Genomic DNA, 22,705 nt, shown 5'->3' with positions numbered 1-22,705 from the left:
TATATATATATATATTTTTTTTTTTATTTTTTTTGTGCAGCCCTTTGGAAAAAAATGTTGTTGTTTAAATGTGCTATATAAATATTCAGTGGATTGGATATCTAGTATCTGTATTTCATATGTTTTAAGGTTAAGGCACTTTTAATCTCCTTAAAACACGTACTATACACTTTTAACGCTATTTTTCTGAGTAAAGAGGAGCTAAAACTTACTGTTTTCATTCCACCGAATGCCTTTTGCTCTCTCATCGCCCCTGAAGCTCAGTGATGGCGGACAGACATTACAGGCGGTGTCAAAGTCCAAGTCATGGAGGAGGATATGGGCCGGGCTCGGTTCTAGGTGGAGTTTATCATGCGTATAAATGAACGCCCTCTGCTTGTCCGCTGCCCCTGCAAACTCACTCACACTTGAACGTCTCCTCTCTTTTTCTGCGGCGAGGTAAGTTTACAATGTAAACCGTGTCGTCTACTTCATTTTCTTTCTTCGTCATTTCAAATGTTTGCTGCTCGGTGTCACAGATTTAAGTGCGCGCTATTTCCGGTGTACGTTCAAGTTGTGTAAAAGTGAAGCCGGAAACACGACTCATAAGGGACAAGCGGTAGGAAATGGATGGATGGATGAGTACTATAGCGTTTGTGTACATTAAAGACACATTTTAATGTGAAATGTAGGAGATGGAAGCTTACAACTTATACCCGTGTTAGTGTTGGACGTGGGTGTGGCCATCGTGTCTCCATATGACTGCCATCATAGAAAACCACATCAACATAAAAACCCTCCAGGCAACATTTTTTCTACATAAATGTCGATTTATGAAAGTAAGGCCTACATTTTCTAATTGGCTTAATGGTTTACAATTATCAATCAAATATTGGAGGATGATTAAGAGTACAAAAGCCCTTAAATTGATATCTTTGTTAAAAACATTTAAAGTGATTTAAATAGCCCTTTTTGTCTTTTTTCATATTTGTTATTATTAGTATTTAATACTCTATCTGTATTTGCTTTTGTTTTCTTTCCTTGACATGTTTCACTGGTGTTGAAAGTGCCTTGAATTACCATGAATTGATTTACGTTGACCCCGACTTAAACAAGTTGAAAAACTTATTCGGGTGTTACCATTTAGTGGTCAATTGTACGGAATATGTACTGAACTGTGCAATCTACTAATAAAAGTTTCAATCAATCAATCAAACCTTGACTTTTGTGTGCATTATATATGTATGTTTGTTGTTCAATTAAAAAAACAACCTCAAAAACAACATAAAAACCTACAGGAAATTTGCAGAACTGTCTTACTTACAGATGCAAAACCAACATACTGTATATTATTGTTTATACATGGGACTTTATTCGCTGTCTGTAAACCTGCTGACTATTGTTTTATTGTGTTCCCTATATCCAAATGTGTTCCTCTGTCCTAATAGAGTCCTACAACATCCAGCCCCACCATGGCTTTCATCAGAGAGTTCATGATGCAGACCGTCTATCTGGGCATGCCCGATGAGTCAGTAAGTTGCTGCGGTTTTTCTTCCAGTTGCTAAGGCCGACCGCCCTGTTTGTTCCCTTTTTTCCTTTTCCTGTGGTATGCTCTCTTGGTGGAAAGTTTTCTTGGCAGGGTTTAGAGCAAAGGAAGAGGAGGGAATATAAAACAAGATTGCAAGGAGAAGAAGGGAGTACAGTAAAGGTTTAACAAAAAAAAGTGAGCAAGGAGGAATGATTGCATGAGACAAAGCGAGCATGGTGAAATATTTTCACTCCACAGAGGTCAAAAAATGAGCATTTGTATATCTTGTGAATGTGTGACTCATCAGAGCAAGAATTTCAGCCCCTCCCTTGTTGAAGTCTACAAATACTCCTCACTGCCTGCTTTGGAGGTTTCACAAGCTGGGATTTTTTGTCATGAAGCTGATTTGCTTCTGCTTTGGTTTAATACCACACGTGCATATCCATTTACAAAAAAATATTGTTTGTTTTTTAATCTCTTAACGCAGTGGTTCCCAAATGTACCACCTGAGAAAACACTTGGCTCTCCAAGTAATCAGAATGACCAATATTAAAACACAGTAGCATATAGTAGGCCCAAGTATTCATTAAAAACAAGGCAGAGGTTTTATTTAACAAGTATATTTAATATTTTTGGCCACTGTAACATTACACACAATTCACAAACATTATCAACAATGAAACACCATATACAGTACATATTTGGTGTACCACCAGAGGGAGCCCACATACTTCGAATCACTGTCTTAATGGATTAGCGCCGCAATATATTTCAGACCTCTTAAGAATCTACACCCCAACAAGGTCTCTGAGGTCTGAACAAATTCTCATTGTCGTCCCAAAAACCCAGTTAAAATACAGCGAGGAGCGTACGTTTTCTGCTGTGGCTCCGAAACTTTGGAACGATATCCCTCTTGTTACTCGGACGTCTCCCTCTTTAATGAGTTTTAAATCACGTCTTAAAACATATTTTCTCATTGGCTTTTAAACCAGCAGGAGATTTTTGGGAATTTGTCTTTTTTTTTTTTTTATGTATAATTTTTTAAAATTTTTATTAACTTAAATGTTTCTTACACTTGACAATCCTTAGTTTTATCCTGCTTTTAAATGTGTGTTTAACTACTGTGCAGCACTTTGTCAAACTTTTATTGTTTTTTTGAAATACTATATATGTGTGTGTGTTTGTGTGTGTGTATATATATATATATATATATATATATATGTGTATATATATATATATATATATATATATATATATATATATATATATATATATATATATATATATATATATATATATATATATATATATATATATATATATATATATACACACAGCACTTTGTCAACTTGTATTGTTTTTTTGAAATACTATATATATGTGTGTGTGTATATATATATATATATTAATATAATATAAGTCCTTAATTTCTCAAAGAATATTTGATTCATATATTTTTGTATTTATTTGCTCAAATCTCTTGTCAGCTTCAGCCTTACACAAAAATATAAAACATTTAAAATGTTGTTTTTTATTTTATCCCTCTGAAGGCCTTTTGATCAAATGATGTCACAGTTTTTAATTAGTATACATTTTACATTACCAGTAGTTATTTTCTAAATTTAAACCTCTGACTTTATCTGATCAAAAAGCCTTCAAAAGAGTCCAAATTAAAATTAAAATAAAACATTACATTTTTGATATTGTATTGAGAAATTTGAACAAAAAAAAAATAATCCAAACCCCGCGCACCCTTTCAAAAACTAGGTTTTTTTGTCTTCTTTGGCTTAAAACATAATTAGAGTTAAAGACATATATTTTTTTTACCATTAGCAGCATGGTGAAGGACAAGACACTTCCAAGAAGTAGCATATTATACATTTTGTAGAAATATACTTTACAGTTTGAACAGTGAAGTGTAAAAAGTGAAAGACTATTTGGCCTCACCGCTGAATGATAGTCACTACTTACCAAACACCAATCTGTGTTGTGTGTTAGGTGTTAAAGAACGAGGGGACAGTGAAGGCGGCACACAACTTCAGCCCCAGTGGCGATGCAACAGTCTTGGACCAGGCAATCAAGGCAAAAGGTGATCTCTCTTTGTGGTCCTCATAGAAAGGCTTGTGCTAACTTGTCCTGTCATAGAATTGTGACATCTTGGATAAAGAAGGACCACCTTTTTGTTCTTACTGCTTATAGCACACCCTGCTGGCAGACATTCATGACTGCACCTTTGTCACTAAAAAACAAAACTTGTGTCTATTTCACATGATGTCATTTGTGCAGGTGTGGATGAAAACACCATTATTGAAGTCCTGGTGAAGAGGAGCAATGAGCAGAGGCAGCAGATCAAAGAAGCTTACCAACAAGCCAGCGGAAAGGTAAGAAAGGTGGTCAAGTACTTACAGCATCACACACACACACACACATTCCCTCATACTTTCTGTTTGTATTGTTGCCTTGAAGCCACTGGATGCAGCACTGAAGAAGGCTTTGAAGGGAGACTTGGAGGAAGTGGTCATGGCTCTGCTAAAAACACCAGCCCAGTATGATGCCCAGCTGCTGAAAATGGCCATGAAGGTACGTGTACAAGTACACACTGCACCGCACCCTTCCTCTCAGTCATTTAGCTGAGTGGAACTGCTGTTATTGCACTTTGGAGGTCAACACTGATTTTAAGTTTCTGGCTCACAGCCATTTCCGCCCACTTCCATGTATTCATGTTGGCTAGTCCCAATAGGCTGGCTGTTGATGAAATTACAATACTTCTGGAGTAACACCCTTTATGCTTCAATTCATGAATTTAGGGTATGGGAACAGATGAGGACACCCTGGTTGAGATTTTGGCCACTCGGACCAACAAAGAGATTCTGGACATAAAGAAGGCCTACAAGGAAGGTGTGTTCTGCAGTGTAGGCTTCCGTTTCATCAAGCTATTGTTTGGAGATCCACATTTTTATTACACAATACAATACTGCATTTTAGTGACTTTGTTCACAGCGGTCATTTCTATGACACTTTGTGGAAAAGGGTAGCGAACACAAGCTTGTGTGCAGGACTGGACCACAGGTTACTGGTGCATTTTTTGGAGAGATTCTGGATAAAGGTGCTCATATAAGGGGAGCACTGATAAATGCCGTTTAATCCTGATCACAAACGCCAATCCCCTTTGGCTGACGATGTATTTATTTTTAGTCCTCCGACTGACCAGCGGCTCGCAGCTAATTATGTGTCTCCATACACAGTGTGGAGCGTCCCCTCCATTACGTTAAATAAATTGCATTATTTAGTATCTTAAATACTGTTATCACTGGAGCTTGAGGCTAAACATGTCACACACCGCGTCCGAGCCAGAAGCAGGCATGCTAATATCTAAGCTATCTTTAAACAACATCAAGATACAAGTACTTAATAAAGTTTAAGAAATGTAGATAGAACCATGTTTGGTGGTGGTGTCGATACCAAGAGTAGTATCAGTATCAGTTTATGCTCGATACTAGAGTGATTGGTTTGATATAATTTTTATTTTTATTTTTTAAATCGGGGAATAATTCCCTGGACAAAGGAGGACTTTGAAGGCAAAACCCAAACGATTTAAATAAGTATTAGATTTAAATGTAGTTTTGGCTTTTGTTTAGTTACTGTGGACTACTGACTTTTTTGATCAAACAATTCTATGTAATAAAAGAGAACAAGGAACTTGTTGAAATATTGTGTTGATATTGTTAAACTGGCAATAGCACTCTGATAAATACACCGAAACAATTACAGTTAACACATGTGATTTGAATTGATATTGGCTGATCTTACTCATGAATGATCGATGTCAGAATCAGCAGCATAAAACCCTGATGGGAACATCTCGAGCTCATACATAGTTGTAGTTATACTGTATGTGGTCATTACGTTATGGCTAAAACGCCTCAGACTTTTACACAGTATTGTATGAAAGGAGGTTAAAACTTTTCAGAATACACTGTTTAAAATGTTTGTCATCTGCAAGATTACAAGAAGGACCTGGAGGAAGACGTCAGATCTGACACCAGCGGAGACTTTAGGACTGCACTCCTTACACTCTGCAAGGTACGTTTGAGTCCAAATATTGCCCCTCTTTATTTTTGTTACAGGATGTTTGAGGCGGATGCTGTTTATTAAGCCTTTCTTTCAATGCTTTAGGATGGTCTTAGGTTAAAGAAACATACCACTCCCCTGTTGTTAATACTACAGTGAAAGGGTTTTTTAAAAGTACATACCACACATGCTAATATTTACATTTGACATTTAGAATGCTGACCAGTTCAATATAGTTAATTGTAAAAAAAATTACCCCGCCTTCCGCCCGATTGTAGCTGAGATAGGCTCCAGCGCCCCCCGCGACCCCAAAGGGAATAAGCGGTAGAAAATGGATGGATAAAAATAGATTGCATTGCAATGAAAACTATTTCCTATGCTCTTTACATTTTTCAGAATAGTTCCACATGCCACGTTCAATAACTAATTACAATAATGATTGATAGTCATTATCAACTAGTACTTAGGCCAGGGGTGTCCAAAGATAATTTTTTAATGGCCTGAAAACATAAAAAGTAGAATAAAAGATTAAACAGCTGTCATAAAATGAGAAATAGTTGAAATATTGGTGCTAATGGCATTAAGATGACATGCAGGCCAATTTTTTCTTTCAAAAAATATATTTATTGTATCTGTTTTGAATTGTTTTGAAGTCTGTAGCCTTTTTACAGAGAAGGTTCGTACACCACAGACTTAGACCCTAGACACAAATTATACATTCTTGGTATGATGCTTAATATTATTACAAATAATATTATTAATGACATGGGTGAAAATATAGTATGTGTACATAGTGTGTATATGTGCATAGTTGGAATAGTGGTTATTATTATTATTATTACTCATTTGAGCTTTTTTTAAAATTTATTAGGTTTTACTTTTGTTACGGCATGTAAAATGGCCACCGCAACCACAGAATTTCCATATTGTGCGGTGAATAAAGTCTATCCTATCCTATAATACTTTTAGGCCAATAATAAACAACAGAAGGATAATACAATTAAGGAAGATGTTGTATACGTCAGAAAGCATTTTTGACCCATGTAGGAAAGTCACCAAAAATGAGTAATTTGTCTCAAATCACCATTCATTGCAAAAAACTTGGACTGTCAAATGATTAAAAAAATGTAATATGATTAATCACATTTTGTAATTTGGATTAATCGTGATTAATCACAGGTGATTAATTACATTTTCTTAAGAAAAAAAACACATTTATAAACAAATGCCATTTTATTGTCAGAATGTCATTGAGAGGCATTTTTGAATAGTTTACTTGAATGCATGTAATTCATTTACACAAAACTTGGAAACAGTTCTATCAAAAGTTTTTTCAGAGTTTATTTTGGAGTAAAATTTGCCAGAGAACACATCAGTTGGAGTCTCATTAATTTGTGTACTGACTTATGCATATATCTGATCACTGACCATATTAAGCCAAAAGTGCTTGGAGAGGTAAACTAAATTGCATCATTATTTTAAGTGTGTACATGAACAATGCGATCAATTTTTGTGATTAATCACATGAGTTAACTTGTTAATTTTGACAGCCCTACGAAAACAAATCATATGAATACTAAAGCTAGTGAAACATTTTTTATATTTTTATCATAGCAATAGTTTTTTTAAGGTGTGTTTTTAAGGGGCGTGCTGCACTGTAGGAATAAAATCATACAAAAACAGCAAATATAGTTATATAGGTATATATAACATATTTTTTGACTACAAAATTACCGTATAAATATCATAGTAGCCCCTGCATTCTTTTGATTTTTCAAAAGGGTTGGACACCCACACAGAGAGTCTATAGAGGGACATAATCCTCCTAAAGGCATTATTTTAACCATTTCTTGTAAGCTTTAATACACATTAGAACAGAAAACGAACATTAAACAACTTTATAATTGGGTGAAGTTCCCCGTTTCACTATTATAAAGCGACCTCATGTCTTAAGTTATTATCACTATGAATGACCGTTAACTTTCTATTGCATTAAAGCAAAATGTAGTTTGAGCCATCTAAGATTTTTTGTTCTTCACAGGCTAACCGCACTGAGGGAGTGTGTGATCAGCTGATTGACAGCGATGCCAGGTCCCTCTATGAGGCTGGAGAGGGACGCAAAGGCAAAGACTGCTCTGTCTTCATAGAAATCCTCACCAGCAGGAGCGCCGCTCATCTCCGTCAAGGTCTGTTGGCTTGCATTGTCTATCTTCTTAGTGTACGTCTTACACGCTTCATCTCTATCATCATTCAGTGTTTGATAGGTACTCCAAGTACAGCAAAATAGACGTCGCCAAAGCAATTGACCTGGAGCTGAAGGGTGATATTGAGAATTGCCTCACAGCAGTAGGTAAAGAAAGACACAATCTTATGTTGAAACATACAATAAATACCTGAATATACATGGACACATTTTTAAAGTATACATTTTTTTACTTTAGTCAAGTGTGCTGGGAGCAGGCCTGCATTCTTTGCTGAGAAGCTCTACTTGGCCATGAAGGTATTATACCTCGTATCATGCACATTCAAAAAATATGACATCACCTTCTTATTCGCTTTGTTTTTCTCTTTGGGCTTTTCTCTGCTTTTCAGGGATCCGGAACTCGCAAAAACATCCTTACCCGGATCATGGTGAGCCGCTCCGAAAAAGACATGAAACTAATCAAGGAGGAGTACAAGAAGAAATACGGCAAAACACTCCACCAGGATATTCTGGTGAGATAATTCTCTATATCACTAAATGCACATACAGTAGTACCTCAACTTAATTGGTTCTGTATGGAAGTATCATTGTAGCAAAATTATTTGCAAACGTGTATCTTAATCTGTGCGTGTGCAATCCAATTCACATGTCTGTATATTATTGTGTGTCTGTATATCCATCTTGTGCCGACTAATGGTAAGTATAAGGAAAGGCAAGGGGGAGTTACAGACAAATCCTTTTACACGTTCAAATCGCTATACAGACAGACTTGTCGTACACGGCAAAAGTGTCGCAAAAGTCACGTGAAACACAGCCAATAAAAGGTACCTGCTTCAAACACATGTAAATACGTACACACACATTATTTTTTGCACGCACGCCAATAGAAATAGATATTTTTTTACACAAAGACAAATCACAATACGGACAGACAACTTAAAACGCACACACGTGGATCTGATCACACACACACAGATTAATATACGAACATACACACTAGTACACGCACATGTGAACTGCGTTAGACTTGTACAGATTGAGATACATGTTTTCAAATTATTTTACTACAATAATACTTCCATAGTTCTGTGACAGAGCTCTTAACTCAAAACACATGTATTTCAAATCAATGTCTCTCATTTAAATTAATTAAAATTAGGGGTCTTTTCGATTGATCATATCGATTTATATTTCTAAGATCGAATAAAAACGATCTGTGCTTGGCTCGTTGGCCTTCCAGAAGACATATCGAGCTAACGTTGATTTAAAAGGTAATTAATCAATTTTATCGATACCAGAAAATATGTTGGCTTTACGAACAGCATATTTTATGTAAAACTGTTCTTAAATAATTAAAGACCTTATACTTACCGTACTCGAAAAGAGCCGTGTAGGTGCCCGAGTCAACTTTGACTTATTTTCCTCACCTTCCTGTGGAGATGCTCGAAAGACATACTCTGAATTATTTTTTTTTTTTATGATCGGACGACCTTAATAACGTTGAGAGAGCGCTGCAATTTCTGAATTTTTAACCTAGCTACGCTGGAGTCCTTCTCTGAGCTAGCATGCTATGCGAACTAGTCGCTCGGACCGCTGCAGGCGGAGCAACAGACAACAACAAGCCGAAACAAAAGCGCGGCAGACGGGAAAGAGCTTAACATAAACTCCGGCGCATGGTAAGAAAAGGAAGGCTAACTCTTTCAGTTATACTACTGGCAAATGTTCAGTATCTGGGAAATATAATGGAGGAACTTCAACTTCATCGGCAAGACTCAAATAAGAGTGACTGCATGGATACTAACTAAGGTGATTGCAAACTCATGCTCTGAAAATGTGGAATATCTGACTTTGAAGTTAAGGACATTTTATCTGCCCAGGGGGCTGCAAAGTATTATTGTGAGTGTTGTGTACGCCCACCCCTCTGCTAAAAGGGAGGCTGCACTGAAGGAAATACATGACATGATCATGATGGGCGTGAAAATACACATCCAGACGCTGCTGTAATTATCTTGGGTGATTTTAACCACAGTAATCTACGGTAATTCCCTAACAAGAAATAACAGGAGTATAGAAAACGTCACCGGCAGTATCCAGTATTTATTTCACGGTCACAGTGGTTGAATTTTTTGCTAAAAAGTTAGGGAATAGATTTCAACTCACTGAATCAATTCGGATCGGAGCGTTCTTAAAAAAAATATTGTCCTGGAATCGTATCGGCAACCATTAATTCCGAATCAAATCGTTGATAAAACACCCCTAATTAAAATCAATCAAATAATTGCACCACACTCCAAAACAGCACAATTTTAATATTTAACATGTCTTTTGATAGGAAAAACTAACTTTCACAAAACAAATATTGTATGAAAAACAATAATATAAAATGTACTACTACCAACTGCAGTACCTTTGTTAACCTTGTGGAGCAAATTTCTACAGTATTTCCTTCTAGATGCTTCTCTGTCAAACACACCATCAGCAACTTTTCCAAATTTTCATAGATAAATGGCTATCATTCAAATATTGAAACATTTGTGGCTGGCGTTACACTCATTCTGCTTCAGTAGGGTGCGTACTAGCAGTGCTACGCTCAAATTGCTTTGCCAATTTGGTGATATGCTCTGTCAAGTTTTTGATGATTTATTTCTTTAATTCAATTAATATAATGTACTTCTTCTCAGCACGGTCTTTCACACGCTTTCTACCTTCCTATGGTTGGAAAACAAATGTATGTCGATCTCTAGCTATAAAATAATGCTAGTGAGTAAGACCAGATGTTTTAGTCGGATGTTACGGGGTTCACTGTGATATTTGCTACGCAACTAATGGTCGGGATGATTGTAATTCCAATTTTTGTGTGTAACTTAAAGCATAACGATTAGCTGAGAGACAGCTCTTATCTCAAAACACTCTTTGGTTGGGGCACTCCTAAGTTGAGGTACCACTGTAAATACTATTTTGTCCATCTAATGTTGCCAACACAGAGAGAGTATGGAGGTTCCAATATTCAAACTACGATTACGTTTTCCAGGATGACACTAAAGGAGACTATGAAAAGATTCTACTGGCTCTCTGCGGGAGTGAGAACTGATTTCTCATCTACTGACTATGAGCTCTCATACAGCTGACAAAGTCATGTAGCTGAAGAATTGCGTCCAATGCCCAGCTGTGTCAAGTAACCTGCTGTCATGCATGATGACAAATATTAGATAATAACAGCAATGAGCAAAGACTAATGCCAAATTACTGTAGTATTGCCTCAACAGACATTATCTTTTTAAGACTGTTTTAATTAATTTTAAACCCAAAGCACTCTTACCTTACCATACATTTGAGTTATCCAACCGGTTGATCATGTGTCTTGTAAAGGTAGAGTGATAACTGGTGCTTGAAGGAAAAGAAGAATTGCAACGCAGCAGCGAAAAGAATCCTCTTCATATGTGACAATTAAACTGTACACCCGTGCAAGCGAAGGAGCTTCGGCATCCTGCAAATAAAAGCTTTTTTTTCTATTTGAGTGTTTCTTGTTTTGTTTTTTAAACACATCATTTATACTTCAGGACTTTGTCAGACACAATTTAACCATTCATCTGTGTGAGCTGTAGTCTATCCCAGCTGACTCCAGGTGAAAAGCGGGCTATACCCTAAACTGATTACCACTTACCAGTCAACAGCAGGGCACATGAAGACATACAACCAGTAACGTGGAGTCTTCCACGAGCCTGACACACGTTTTTGGGATATGGGAGGAATATTAAGTAGACAGATGTGAGAGGGCAACATAACCGTACAACTGAAAAACATGCACAAAACAGCAATGAAGATGAAACATTATGAGTCCTAGATCATTTGTATAACCAGTCACTTATGACACAAGCAACCAAAATCTCTTCAGATTCCACTCACCCACTTCTCCTCAGAATGTGAAGTTCTCCCATCAGGAAGAAGACCCCGTATATTAAAGTGCAAAACAAACTGTCTCAAAATGATCATTTATCCCAGCTTCTATTAAGCTGTTGAACAATGAAAAAAAAAGCACTGAACACAAGCACTTAAGCACCTAGCACTTTTCTGACACTTTATATTGTCTCTGCATGTCCCTGTGTTGCCATTTTATATAGTATAGTTCCTGTTTTAAGCCATGCTTTGTTAATGTTTATTTTGATGTCTGTGTTTTTATGTGATTACCTTGTATACCTTATGAAGCAATAATATAACACAATGCCCAAGATACATTTCCATAACGGAACAATAAAGTTTACCCTGACCTCAATCAATCAAAGTTTACTTACATAGCCCTAAATCACGAGTGTCTCAAAGGGCTGACCCTGATGCAGATGTGCATACCACTGTCACCGTGCTGACCCCAAAACAACTATACATAACAAAATACAGTGTCAGCAATTTTTAAACACAATATACTAGATTATGTTGACACTCATTTAATTTTAGTTATTTCATCCATGCATCCGTCTTCTTCCGCTTATCGGAAGTCAGGTCGCGGGGACAGCAGCCTTGTTTTCTCAATGCATTTGTACGGTACCTACGCTCCCACATACATAAACAAATACAGTACATACCTACCTACACAGTCAAAGTTTGTACATCCACACGCACATTCACTGTACAAACATACATATACACATACTGTACAAACATACATATACACATACTGTACATATACAAGTACATATACATACATACACTCATGCATATAATCACGTTTCATCAAACATATATCAACGTTGTTGCCCCAGGGGAAACTGGGTAACACATGGCACACTGACAAAGCTTAACCTATTGTTACTATAACAATCTACAAGGTTAATATAGTTGGCTTCTCTTTCCTCCCCTCTGTTTATCTGCTTTCTTTTGTATTTCAAGTTATCATTACATATATGTATTGTTGCATTTGGACAATTGTATTGTTGATAATAGAATTAATTATTGTTATTATCCATATCAATAGTGATATTTCTATTGGTATTTGTATTGCTCCGTTTGTAGTGTAATGTTCATTGCCTTTTCTGTATTATTATTTATTTCACTAACTGCTTTTTTGCTATCAGTTTTACCATCATATTTGTACATGTCCTATTTGCTGATGTTGTTTGTTGTTATTGTTGTGTTTGCTGTTTTTGTCTCTCTGTCTTATCCCCCTCTTGTCCCCGCAATTTCCCCCTCTGTCTTCCTTTTTTTCTCTTTCTATCCCCTCCTGCACCAAATAATAATATAAATCCATTTAATGAAGTCAAATACAAATAAGGCAACAAGAGAAGTATCCTACATTTCTCTTTTGTAAAGTAAATTTGTACAGCCGATATGGGCATCTACATAACGATATGATTTGCCTGAGTAGCTGGACAGGACAAAAAAAATGCATTTGTACTAAATATAATCCACACAGCAGCCCCAAAAGCCATTATTGTCCTATGACGCATTGCATAAAATGTGAATTCTCCTCGCAGTTTTTGAAAGGTCAAATAATCAGGGTTGCCAGATTTTATAACAAAATATAACGAGGCGCCTTCTTGTTTTACATTGCAAAAGGAGAATTGCAACGTTCCCACCTGGCAACCTCGTTCACCTCCACTGTAAACATCAGAGCAGGCACGGTGAGCTAGCGCTACGGTAACGGACTTTTATGTCAACGGTGTATAAATATATAGATATCGAGTTAATGAGGGATACAAACGGAGCGACTAGAACTACGAAATCATATTTCCAAGCTGTGCGTGTGTGTTTAAAATCGACATGCGTTTTAGTGACAGAAGGCACTGCTAGCTAACGGTGGCTAAGGAAATGATACGGTAACGGCTTCGGCAAATGTGCACGGCGAGTAAAGCGTCCGAAAAATGCTAAATGTTATACATTGATAAAACACGAAATTGTTCTATGGTTTGATGATGTTTGCGCTTGTACAGTTTGACAAGAGTGTCATGTTCTATGGTAGCTCAGTGAGAAGGTCAGCGTCACGAAGCCTGCATATCACGTGATCCACTATGGACTGGACTCTCACAGTATTATGCTAGATCCACTATGGACTGGACTCTCACGGTATTATGCTAGATCCACTATGGACTGGACTCTCACGGTATTATGCTAGATCCACTATGGACTGGACTCTCGCGGTATTATGCTAGATCCACTATGGACTGTACTCTCACGGTATTATGCTAGATCCACTATGGACTGGACTCTCACACTATTATGCTAGATCCACTATGGACTGGAATCTCACACTATTATGCTAGATCCACTATGGACTGGACTCTCACACTATTATGCTAGATCCACTATGGAGTGGACTCTCACACTATTATGCTAGATCCACTATGGACTGGACTCTCACACTATTATGCTAGATCCACTATGGACTGGACTCTCTCACTATTATGCTACATCCACTATGGACTGGACTCTCACTCTATTATGCTAGATCAGTGGTTCTTAACCTTGTTGGAGGTACCGAACCCCACCAGTTTCATATGTGCATTCACCGAACCCTTCTTTAGTGAAAAATAAAATGTTTTTTTTTCAAATTCAAGACAAAGTTATATGTTTTTAGTAACACTTAAGTATGGGGAACATATTCTAAGTAACAAAGACTTAATTTAGAGTTATTTGGACACTAGGGGAACATATTCTAAGTAATAAAGACTTAATTTAGATTTATTTGGTTAGGGTTAGGGTCAGAATAAGGCCATGCCGAATAAGGCATTAATAAGTACTTAATAATTACTAGTTAAGAACCAATATGTTACTAAGTTGCTTGTTAATAAGCAACTAATTAATGGTGAATATCTTCCCCATACTAAAGGGGACGGCGTGGCGAAGTTGGGAGAGTGGCCGTGCCAGCAATCTACCATCCTAGTCACGTCCGTTGTGTCCTTGAGCAAGACACTTCACCCTTGCTCCCGATGGGCCTGGTTAGCGCCGTGCATGGCAGCTCCCGCCATCAGTGTGTGAATGTGTGTGTGTGAATGGGTGAATGTGGAAATTGTGTCAAAGCGCTTTGAGTTCCTTAAAAAGGTAGAAAAGCGCTATACAAGTACAACCCATTTACCATTTACCAAAGTGTCACCATGTTTTTTTTACTGGTGCATAAAATGAACCGTGCATGAACATCACCTTGTTCAAACAACAAAACCAACACAGTGCATAAACTCACAACAAATTAAACACCTGCAAACCAGTCAGCTGTTGCCGTATCCGTAATACGCTAATAGGGAGAAGTTTGTATTTACACGATGAGTCGGGTGTGTTTTGACCTCCGCCGAACCCCTGAGGCCGACTCACCGAACCCCTAGGGTTCGATCGAACCCAGGTTAAGAACCACTGTGCTAGATCCACTCGACGCCCCCCCCTCCAAGTTTTCTCATTGTAGCCCATTTGGTTCAGTTTTTTCTTGCCCTGATGTGGGATCTGAGCCGAGGATGTCGTTGTGGCTTGTGCAGCCCTTTGAGACACTCGTGAGTTAGGGCTATATAAATAAACTTTGATTGATTGACGTGACTGTTTCCATTTCAGGTCCTCCACAATCCAAACCATGACAACAACGTGACCAATGGACCACAGCAAGTTCGGAGCTAGATCATGAATGACAAACTAGTCTTCTTGGGCCTGCTGTACTTTGTCCAGGGTATCCCCTACGGTCTTCAATCCTCCCTGCTACCTGTCTACCTGCGTGGAGCTGGCCATTCCCTGACACGCATTGGCTTCACTAAGATCCTCTATTTCCCATGGGTCCTCAAGGTGCTTTGGGCTCCTTTGGTCGACAGGATTGGCACAAAGCGCCGCTGGCTGGTGGCGACAGTGTCTGGACTGGCACTGACATGCCTCTTCAGTTCTGTTCTTGCTCCAGAGATGCACATTTGGGGAGTAGCAGGGACCCTGCTTGCCATGAACACCCTGGCCTCCGTTCAAGACATTGCAGTGGATGGTGCCGCCGTGGGGCTGTTGAAAGGTCGCGGGGAGCTGGGATTGGGTAACACGGCCCAAGTTGTGGGCTACAAAGCTGGATCGTTGTTTGCCGGAGGCGGGCTGCTGGCTGTGATTGACGTGGCCGGGTGGAGTTGGATGTTTTTGTTGCTAACTTTCGTGTACGCAGGTGTGGCCCTGTTTGTGTGGGGAGCTCCTGTGTTGGATGAGGAAACTTTGAGGGGCCAGCAGGCTGATGGTGGCAAAAGAGGAGGACAGGTAGTTGATGCTATGAAGCCATGGAGTGTGTGGAGGAAGATGCTGGCAGTCCCGGGCACTACTTGGACGGTCCTCTATGTGCTCACATACAAACTAGGTGAGTCTGATTGATAAAAAAGCATGTATAAATGTAAATGAATAATACAACAGTACTAAGATATGATGCAATCGCTTGGTACAGCATTAGGTAAACCTGCACAATCCACGCAAATTCAACATGTACCACCTAGTGATATGCGATACCACTGATTTATTTTCCGATGCCAAGTAAAATTAAGGCTGTTATTGACGATACCAATCTGATACTTTGTGCAAATATACCTAATATGTCTGGTGAAATGTAATGAGTAGTGTATTATAATTGTTGCCGGTCTTGGGGAATGATCTTCAAACGATATAAAATCACACGGCAAAGCTAATGATTGATTGAGACTTTTATTAGTAGATTGCACAGTACAGTACATATTCCGAACAATTGACCACTAAATGGTGACACCCGAATACGTTTTTCAACTTGTTTAAGTCGGGGTCCACGTTAATCAATTCAGTCGGGGTCCACGTTAATCAATTCATGGTCACACAAGTTAATCATCATCAGAGTATATACATTGAATTATTTACAATCTGGGGGTGGGATGTGGAGAGGGTTGGGGCAGGGGGGTTAGGTTTGGTTGATATCAGCACTTCAGTCATCAACAATTATATCTGAGAAATGGACATTGAAACAGTGTAGGTCTGACTTCGTAGGACATGTACAGCGAGCAGTGAACATAGTGAGCTCAGAAAGCATAAGAACAAGTATATACATTTGATTATTTACAATCTGGGGAGGTGGGATGTGGGTGTTAGTCTAGGGTTGTAGTTGCCTGGAGGTGTTCTTTTAGTGCGGTTTTGAAGAAGGGTAGAGATGCACTTTCTTTTACACCTGTTGGGAGTGCATTCCATATTGATGTGGCATAGAAGGAGAATGAGTTAAGACCTTTGTTAGATTGGAATCTGGGTTTAACATGGTTTGTGGATGGCATTATTCTTCACCGAATATGTTGTCATATTTATCTTCAACTCTGTATGTAGTGTCTCCAAGTAGCCTACAATAAAATGTACGTCTGACAATATACTAAGTGTTTATTGATCAAATGCAGTTCAGACTTACTTACAGTTTCTGTCTGCGGCACTAAGCCTTCTGGGTGATGTAGTATATAAAGATTCAGTTCCTAGTTTTCTACACACAGTATTTGTATTTTTATTTAACCTGTATTTAGCCATGTTAAGACAGTCAGGAAGAGATTGTAATTTGCAATGCTGCCCTAGCAAACAGGCAGCATTTACATAACAGAGATGTTGAAGTGTGATGATAATCTTTCATCGTCTCTCATTTCCCAACAAAAATGATGGCCATTGTTTGCTCTCAACAATTTACAGATGTTACAATCCTTATGTAAGACATGAACACATGTTTTTTATGCATTCTAGATCATAAATCAGTGGCTTTGTAGTTAGAGTGTCCGCCCTGAGATCGGTAGGTCGTGATTTCAAACCCCGGGCCGAGTCATACCAAAGACTATAAAAATGGCACCCATTACCTCCCTGCTTGACACTCAGCAACAAGGGTTGGAATTGGGGGTTAAATCACCAAAATGATTCCTTTCTTGGCCGCCGCTGCTGCTGCTCACTGATCCCCTCACCTCCAAGGGGGTGATCAAGAGTGATGGGTCAAATGCAGAGGATAATTTCTCCACACCTAGTGTGTGTGTGACAATCATTGGTACTTTTTAAATGAACATTAGCAAAAGTAGACTAACAATGGCGCCAATGGGAGTCGCTCTATCCCCCCTATAAATCGCTCTAGAAAAAACCTCCATTAACGTTTTATATACACGCTGTGTAAGTACATACGTAATGTAGTAACAGGCACAATCATAATAACATGTTATATTTACGTATTTTGGTCATTTTAAGTATAAAGCGACATATTAATTTCACAGACACGTCCCAACGTTACCTTTTCCCTTCAACAACAACAACAAAACTTACTAATCATGACAGACTTCATGAGAGCCATCAGAGACTACTTTGGGACAAATGATGATCCAGAACCTTATCTTTTGAGCCTGAACATAAGTAGGATGAGCTACAAGTTTTAGAAGCTGAGTGCTAAATAGATCCAGCAAGCATCATGTAACAGTATTGCTCAGTACTGAATAAGAAATACAAACTCTGAATATAATAAAACAATCACTGTACAAGGTCTGCTCTCAATGGGATGTCATAAAGATGCCACAAGCAAGCGTTTTTTTTCGTGTATTTCTCGCCAACTCTGGGTCCAAGTTGGATGTCAAATTTGACTAACTTCTCGGTTTATGGGCAACTTCTTCTACTATGCAAGTGAGAGGCATGATTTATAATCTATAATTAATTTTCCCCAGCTCAGTGGCGAGGCATTGGCTCCATGTGTAAATATAGCAGCACAAGATAGTTAGCTCTCAGTGATCACAGCACCACTAAATAAAGATTGTCTGTGTTAGCGCTTATAATAACAGTATTGCTAATACTTGGTTAATATTCAAGTCACAAGCTGTAAATGGAGTATTGTTGGCGGTTTTTGATTTTTTTTTAGAGGGCTTTACAGGCAGAATAGTGTACTCTCATCAGCTGCATTATTACCCATCTTGTATTTTATGAAAAACAAAACAAAAATGTGTTCTTGTTTTACATAGGCATTGTGAATGATAGGCAAAATTTAGAAATAAGTGCAGTTCCCCTCTAAGATGGACAAACACTTTCCAAGCGTAAAACATACACGGGGAATGTCTGCAAATTGTGGATGACAAAGCGGACAATGAGGAAGCATTTGGTGTTTCTTTCTGTGTTTATGATTAATTGTTACTATTATTAGTTATAAATAAATAAAACTGTATACTAAGTCGATAATGAGCAAGTACATATGTGCTTTTACAACCATCTATTGCCTACTTTTAGGCGATGTGGTATACACCGAGTAAAACATCAATGCAGTTTTTGTTTCCCAATTTTTTCAAAATTCCTGTCCTTTTTTAGGTTAAAGGGGAACTGCACTTTTTTGGAATTTCGTTCACAATCCTGATGTAAAAAGTGTCTCGTTCTTGGTGACTAGCAATGCAGCTAATAGGAGCAATCCATTCTACCTCTAACTCACTTTAAAAATGCATTCAAAAACCGTCAATACTTCATTTACGTTCCATAATCTGTATAATAACCAAGCTGTAACAACATTATTGTTAGAGCGAACACTGAGGAACTCTTTTTCTAGCATAGTAACACATTGGCATGCTTCGGTATTAACCCTAAAAGCTAACTACGGCGAGAGATAAGCTAGCTTCTACGTCAGCACGAAATAAGTTTGACCAATCTGTACTGACTGAAATACATGAGCAATCATATTACAGTATAAAGTATTAGCCCACATTTCATGTTTTGTTTGTACACAGCTAACCAGACAGTGTATGCACTGTAGTTGTAAGAACACGCGTGTATCACGATCGATATATATAGTGACTTAGTCGATGGACAGTTGTTCGTCTGGTCCAGCTGGTCGGGGACGTTTATTTCCTATTGATTTTGGGTAAGCAATCCATTTATGTTAAAAAAGCTTGGCCTCAAGTTCCAGATTTGTAGTGTCGAAGACATTTTTACTTACCTCACTCTCTCGGCTTTTGTCTGTTCCAACATCTCAGTCTCTTCTTTGTGCTCTCTTCTATAAAAATACAAGTCCGTGATCCACAATAGAAAAAGGAGAAAGTGTGGAATCCAATGAACCCTTGTACCTAAGTTACGGTCAGAGCGAAAAAAAGATACGTCCTGCACTGCCTCTCTAGTCATTCACTCTCACTTTCCTCAGCCACAAATCTTTCATTCTCGCTCAAATTAATGGGGTAATCGTCGCTTTCTCGGTCCGAATCTCTCTCGCTCCATTGAAAACAATGGTTGAATATGAGGAGTCCTTCCTCTGGTGACGTCACGCTACTTCCGGTACAGGCAAGGCTTTTTTTATCAGCGACCAAAAGTTGCGACCTTTATCGTCGTCGTTCTCTACTAAATCCTTTCATCAAAAATATGGCAATATCGCGAAATGATCAAGTATGACACATAGAATGGATCTGCTATCCCCGTTTAAATAAAAAAAAAGCATTTCAGTAGGCCTTTAACAAATATATGGTTGTGAGTTTTTAATAAGTAGATGATAAATTGATGGTATAACAATAAAATATGCCTAAATTAATTTAATCTTAATAGCAAAACAGGTGAGGCAGACTAAGTGTTCTTTTTTGGAACTGAAATATTGCTGGGTTCCATTTTGAGGAACTCTTGTACCTTGTCCATATTGTATGCTTTTTCATAGTTTCTGTCTGCATGCAGGACTCAAACTCACCGCTAGATGTCTCTGTATGTCTATGAAAACTGGTTTTAGTCAAGTTACTGTACTGTCCAACTTCAAGTTTGGTCAGTAATGGCTCTAGAGAAACTGGCAGACTTGTCATGATTTTACAGTGGGATATATTTCCGTTAAGTTCTAAAGAATATTTTTGAAGGTAAAGCAATACTATCAATGAAACCATACTTAATTGAATGCATGTAAGTTCCTTAGAGAAACAAAGATAACAAGTTGAAAATCCTTTCAGTGAGTGTGTGTCGGAGAGAGAGTTTATATGTCTCTGACTTTGGTAGCATAGAGGGGATTATATAAGGATTAAGTGTCTTTGTGTCTGTAGCGTTCACAAACTGAAATGGAAGACAGCACATTATTCTGATGTGTGTCTGCATGTGGGTGTCGGAAATGTAATTGTGCACATTTGCATAGCATTCACTTATGCATGTGCGAGAATGCATAGAGCTTTTGTTTTTAAGTTGTGTGTGTGTCTGTGTTTGAGAGTGTTTGGGGTTGTTCTGTAATCGGATGAGCCCCAACAGACGACACTGCTAGACAAAATATGAAGGCTGGCTGGAGCCCCTAATCTGTCTAGGGAGCAACCCCCCACCCCCACAGAACTCTCTCTGTCACACGAGCCCGCGGGTGCGCTCAACCAGTAATAATTTAGGTGTTTTAAGCATTTCTACCTTTCGTAGTTGGGTTATTGACAGCCGTGCCACTTCTTGAATTTACTGTAATGCAACCCTAAATATTTATGAACTTTGTATGGAGAATGGATTTTGAAACATTTCAGGCCCAACATGCAGGCGCAATTTCCAGAGACCGTTTTGTTTTTGTTGCAGCAAAGTGGGTGTTTGTATAAGAGCGGTGATCTGCCTGTCTGGACCACCCCCCAGCCCCCTATTGTCTTTGTCGAGACACAAATATACCCCATCTTCTCAGCTCTCCCTAATGATCCCTTGAGGTTGACCATGTTGGATGCAGCGTTGCTGTGAGCTGTAACCCCCATGCCACCAGTGACCACGGGCATGATGGGAGCATGTGGTACCTAGAAGTTGCACATAGAAGGGAAGCACTGCATGTTTATTTAACTTCATTTTTAACTTGACATCTTATTGCTTGGTGTTGCCAAATTTTGATTTATTCTGCGTAACTCTGTCACTTACAACAAGTGATTTATTTGAACACTCATGCAACCTCAAGATTGACTTTACGTACTTACTCTTAGGATCCGCTCATGAAAATGTCGTAAGTCAGGAATAACATATATTTTTTTTACATTCAACACTTGAAGTCTTTGAACAACTTTAGATCTATGTTTCGATACAAGGTTTTAATAGTTTTTTTAATCGTTTTTATTTTTTATGGTCTTTTTGTCAAAAATGTCAACTGTTTTTGTATAATGACAAAATGCAAAACATACAATATTTCCAAAAAAACAAACAAGTTACAGTGTGGAATATTTGAGGTAGGGTAATTACAGAATAAGTCAATATTTTATGACAACATTGATTTTGATACAGTAGACAAAAATATTATTTTTACAGCACCTACTGAACTAGAATAAGAGAGAAAACAGAAACAACTCCATTAAGTTTAAGTTCACACAAGTCTTTTATATATATATATCTGCCATGTTATATATAACTGCCCAAGATAACTTGAATTGCATTTCAGTGGTTTAATGTCAGTTTAACTCATTAAAGCTCTGAGAATTGTGCTGTTAGTTATTTTGGCACCATTTGGTGATTAAGGGGCGCAATTACACCAAAACATTATTTTCTTGTTTTTCAATCGACAACAATGAGATTGATTCAGTTTTTATTGAAAAAGCGTAATAATGTACCAGGATTACAGTTCGTTAAAAAAATAGCTGCTAATGGGAGACAATGGGGCCGAAAGATTTCTAAAAAGAAAGTGTTGAAAGTTTTTGAATCTTCTTCTAACAATGTCACATTTAAAAACGTTCACATCGCTATCCTTCAGACTGAAAAATCATATCACTTAAGAAATACATATGATGCCTGTTTTGGGCCCAAGGGGTGCACAAGGGTTAAACATACTGTAGGTGTGTTTAGCATCCTTATATCGCCTACATGTGACATTAAGAGGCTGTTTCTTTGACAATTGTTAATGTGGATAATAAAGGTAGATGAAGAGTTAATTGCTGGTTAAAAAGTCCATTCAGAATTAGGATATAATGCCACATTTCAGCAGCTAGCACAGAATAAATGGGCCACTCTCAAATTACATTCATCACATGTCTATTTGCAGCTAATAGTCAAAATATACGGAATTATACTATTGATAATTATAT

At 38.0% G+C, this 22,705-nt stretch overlaps 2 protein-coding genes across 3 annotated transcripts in view; both read left to right on the top strand.

The window, feature by feature from the left end:
• The first annotated feature begins 297 nt into the window (after positions 1-297).
• Positions 298-11,293, top strand: anxa1a (annexin A1a). The gene is made up of 12 exons (XM_062051190.1): positions 298-438; positions 1,428-1,511; positions 3,506-3,596; positions 3,794-3,888; positions 3,974-4,087; positions 4,315-4,405; positions 5,511-5,590; positions 7,620-7,764; positions 7,833-7,928; positions 8,020-8,078; positions 8,171-8,293; positions 10,813-11,293. Exons 2-12 carry the CDS (start codon positions 1,452-1,454, stop codon positions 10,870-10,872), a joined length of 1,014 nt encoding a protein of 337 aa, XP_061907174.1. The 5' UTR covers positions 298-438; positions 1,428-1,451; the 3' UTR covers positions 10,873-11,293.
• A 1,968-nt stretch (positions 11,294-13,261) lies between these two features.
• The window catches only part of mfsd3 (major facilitator superfamily domain containing 3), a 49,403-nt gene continuing 39,959 nt past the window's right edge, over positions 13,262-22,705 (top strand). The window contains exons 1-2 of one of the 2 annotated variants that reach the window (XM_062051188.1): positions 13,262-13,396; positions 15,312-16,077. In XM_062051188.1, coding sequence (XP_061907172.1) covers positions 15,378-16,077 — 700 coding nt within the window. In that variant the 5' untranslated portion in view covers positions 13,262-13,396; positions 15,312-15,377. Of the gene's footprint in view, positions 13,413-15,311; positions 16,078-22,705 lie in introns of both variants that reach the window. The other variant, XM_062051189.1, reaches the window with a different exon arrangement.

Source organism: Entelurus aequoreus, linkage group LG06 (genome assembly GCF_033978785.1).
Source record: "Entelurus aequoreus isolate RoL-2023_Sb linkage group LG06, RoL_Eaeq_v1.1, whole genome shotgun sequence".
Classification (NCBI taxonomy): Eukaryota; Metazoa; Chordata; class Actinopteri; order Syngnathiformes; family Syngnathidae; genus Entelurus; species Entelurus aequoreus.
This window is presented reverse-complemented; position numbering and strand designations above follow the sequence as displayed.